The sequence below is a fragment of the Apis dorsata genome, unplaced genomic scaffold (assembly GCF_000469605.1).
Source record: "Apis dorsata unplaced genomic scaffold, Apis dorsata 1.3 scaffold_400, whole genome shotgun sequence".
NCBI classification, from domain to species: Eukaryota; Metazoa; Arthropoda; class Insecta; order Hymenoptera; family Apidae; genus Apis; species Apis dorsata.
Window position 1 is genome coordinate 51,743 of NW_006263658.1, and position 3,427 is coordinate 55,169.

The following is a 3,427-nucleotide window of genomic DNA, read 5'->3' on the forward strand; positions in this document are numbered from 1 at the left end:
TAATAATAATAATTATAATAATAAAAATAATAATAGTAATAATAAGAATAATAATAATAGTAATAAGAATAATAATAATAGTAATAAGAATAATAATAATAGTAATAATAATAATAATAATAATAATAATAATAATGATAATAATAATAATGATAATAATAATAATAATAATAATAATAATAATAGTAGTAGTAGTAGTAGTAGTAGTAGTAGTAGTAGTAGTAGTAATAATAGTAATAATAATACATAATAATAATACATAATAATAATAATAATGAGAAACATAATGATAGCACAATGAATGCATGTGTTCATAGAATGTGTACACGACATATGTATAAATCAGCAAAGAGTACAACGTCAGAGGCTTATGGTATTTAGAAAAGGACGGCCTTGACATCAGTATTTGAGAAACGTCCCTGTGGAGATGTACGCTTGTAACGAGGCGCTCATTAAAAATACTCATAAAATCATTGAATTCGGCAACAAACCGCCTTGCATGGTATTGAGGTCTCGGTTTCCTGACCGTATAACGTTCGTGATTTAAAAACTTTCGAATCAATCGCTAGAAACGGAGAATTTCCGGTATAACAGCTTTCATATACTTCAAAAGCTTCGTCAATAATGATATTATTTTTATCTTCAGCGAATTTTTTCTGCGTTGGAATCTCATTCTTTTCCTCATTCTTATTTGGCACTGATTTTGACGATGATGGTGATTCTGCTTTTAAACTAATTTCCTCGATGCTGGCGCTTTCGCGTGCCAATCTATAATATTTTTGCACGTAGTCCAAATTTACCTGTTCAATCTCGATATTATCATCTTCTGCAGCTTCCCCCTCACATTGTATTCCTTCACTTTGTAATATTCTTTTCGGAGTTATCACAGGTTCAATGATTTCAGCTTCCCAACATTCTAATACATCAGGTTCTTCTATGCTATCCAAGGAACCTATTCTACTACCAGTCTCTTCATCCTCCATGCTACTACCTCTTTTTAATCCTTCCTCTGTCTTTCTTTTCTCTTTAATAGTCGTTTCTTTAAGTTCACTTTTGTCAAGAGCTTTAATCACCGTAGGAGGATCATAATGATTACGCAAGTTCGGATCGTACGTGGAAGACGTCAACAATTTTCCGTCCTCTGAGACTACGATCTCACCTTTCTCGAACGTCCTTACATTCATCGTATCCTCGACAATCCCTTCATCGTTCTCATCATCCACATCCTCGATACATTGAATCTTTGAGTCAATATCATTCGAGGGATTCCGCGCGTGCAATTTCCCTTGTTTTTTCGCTCGCCTTGCATTGACTCTCTTCGAGTCCATCCGAGAGTTTAAAGCAACCCTCATACCCGCAACGCTATCTGTCTCAGTAAATTCGCAAATGTCACCAACAACATCTTGCTGTTGCTTAGCCAGATTTTTCTTTTTCATAATATTCAATTCTTCCTGTTGGCCACAAGAATCTGACGAGGACACCGCCTCGTGATCTATCTTAGCCACGTGTCTGGCCACTCGTCTCCGTGCCTCCGATCTTCTTTTCGCATCCTTTTTTCTTCTCGAAGCTCCACTGTTACCAACTTCTGGTTGCTGTTGTTCCTGTCTACCCTTGATGTTGCTGATTCCTGCGAATTCCCCGCAACTAGCTGCGCGCGACAATGCCGCATTGTCCGCACCGCTATTAACAGATAGTGCAGGCATGGGGTTGCCTTGCAAGTTTTTTGGCGGCTCTTCGTCCATATCATCTTCGTCCTCCTCACAATCCATCGAGATAGCCGATGTGATGAACAAATCAGGCGACTTTTCCCTTCGTAACCATTCTGTTACCGCCTTCATAATGGGATAATCGGATAATTGTGTCTGACTTTCAAAACCAGAATCCTCATTTGTTGCTTCAATCGCTTCTTTGTTCAAACGATTGCATACCATTTTCATTTCAAATTTACTCGATACTTGATCATCCTCTGCAACATTATCACCGCAAGATTCTACTTTCGAATCGTTCGACAGATCTATCTTCTCTATATTCTCGGCCAATTCATGTATTTTCGTTTCATTTTCTGATTCAATCGTGTTGTTTAGATCTGGGCCAGGTGTTGGTTCTCTCACGAATTTCGCACCCTTCGTATATTTTCGTTTGGATAGATTAGTCGATGACGATGATTTACTGCTCGATAAAGATTCGTGATTCTGATCTTCGCGAATCGGTACATTCTCTATGCTCTTAGGCGTGATCGATCTTGATCTTGTTTTTTCGTCGTTTGATACGGGAGACGGTAATCCCGAATTTGCCAACATCATCGACGTGTTCTTGTTACTCGAGTCCAGTTGCCCGTTCACCAGGATCTCCCCATTCATTTCGTTGCTCGATCGTTCGCTTAGCTCGTTGGCACTCGATGAATCATTATTTGTTGTTTTGGTAATGCTTGGCAGTTTCTCGATCTCAGTCGCCTCACCGGCGACTTCGTTCGTCAAAAGAACTGCCTCCTTATTCTCGAGGAAGCAGTTCGTCAGTCTATTCGATTCGTTAACCGAATTGGTAATCGCGTCTAGCGATTTCGATTGACCGTTTTCTAATAAAATCGTTTCTAATTGATGATCAGACTTGATGTTCTCGATCGATTTATCGTTTTGATTCTTCGAATCGTCGGATACGACGCCGTTGCATACCTCGTTTGAATCGTTATCGACGGAGGTCGTGTCCGACGATAACGTGCTCGGCTGGTTTATCGTCGAGCTCATCTCGGACGTATCGTTGGCGGAGGTTGAAATAGCGGGTAGCGAGGTATTAAATTCAACGACTTGTCGCAACTGGAACTCCTGACATTCGGGATTCAGCGGCCGGTTGCTAATTGTTGTCGTATTCGTAGTCGAAGTTGAACACGCTGTCCAAGACAGCCGGGAAGACGGTAAACCGGTATCACACTCGGAGCTGTACTCTCCTTCTTCTTCGTCCTCCGTGTTACCCTGTATTTTAATAACAATTTTTTAATCGCTGGTCGATAAATTTATAAAATTTAACTTTTGCTTTTCTTAATAATAATAATAATAATTTTCTTAATAATAAAGTTTTTTATTATTTCTTCTTCTTATTTTTTAGTTCATTTGCACAAGATTTTGATCTATTTTGAAATCGAAGTGATAGTTTTATTTATAAATACGATTTGATATTAAAATCAATGATACGAAAATTATGAACTATGATATATATATATATATATATGTATTAAATATACTTTGCAAAGATGACTCGTTGATTAAAAGAAAAAAAATGTAATTGATTGATTGCCTTAAGATATTTCTTGCTATACTATATATCAAAGAAAGAAATATCATATAATAACATAAGTCAAATTATTTCGTATTAATGCAATATTCCATTTGCATTCTTTTTTTTCTTTTTTTTTTTTTTTTTTTTTTTTTTT

At 37.0% G+C, this 3,427-nt stretch overlaps 1 protein-coding gene across 6 annotated transcripts in view; it reads right to left on the bottom strand.

Moving 5' to 3' along the window:
* Positions 1-374: 374 nt before the first annotated feature.
* LOC102671545 overlaps positions 375-3,427 on the bottom strand; it is a 54,934-nt gene continuing 51,881 nt past the window's right edge. For 5 of the 6 annotated variants that reach the window (XM_006619263.2, XM_006619262.2, XM_031512212.1 and 2 more), the window contains one exon: positions 471-2,969. In XM_006619263.2, the coding sequence (XP_006619326.1) occupies positions 471-2,969 (2,499 nt within the window). Of the gene's footprint in view, positions 2,970-3,427 lie in introns of all 6 variants that reach the window. The other variant, XM_006619260.2, reaches the window with a different exon arrangement.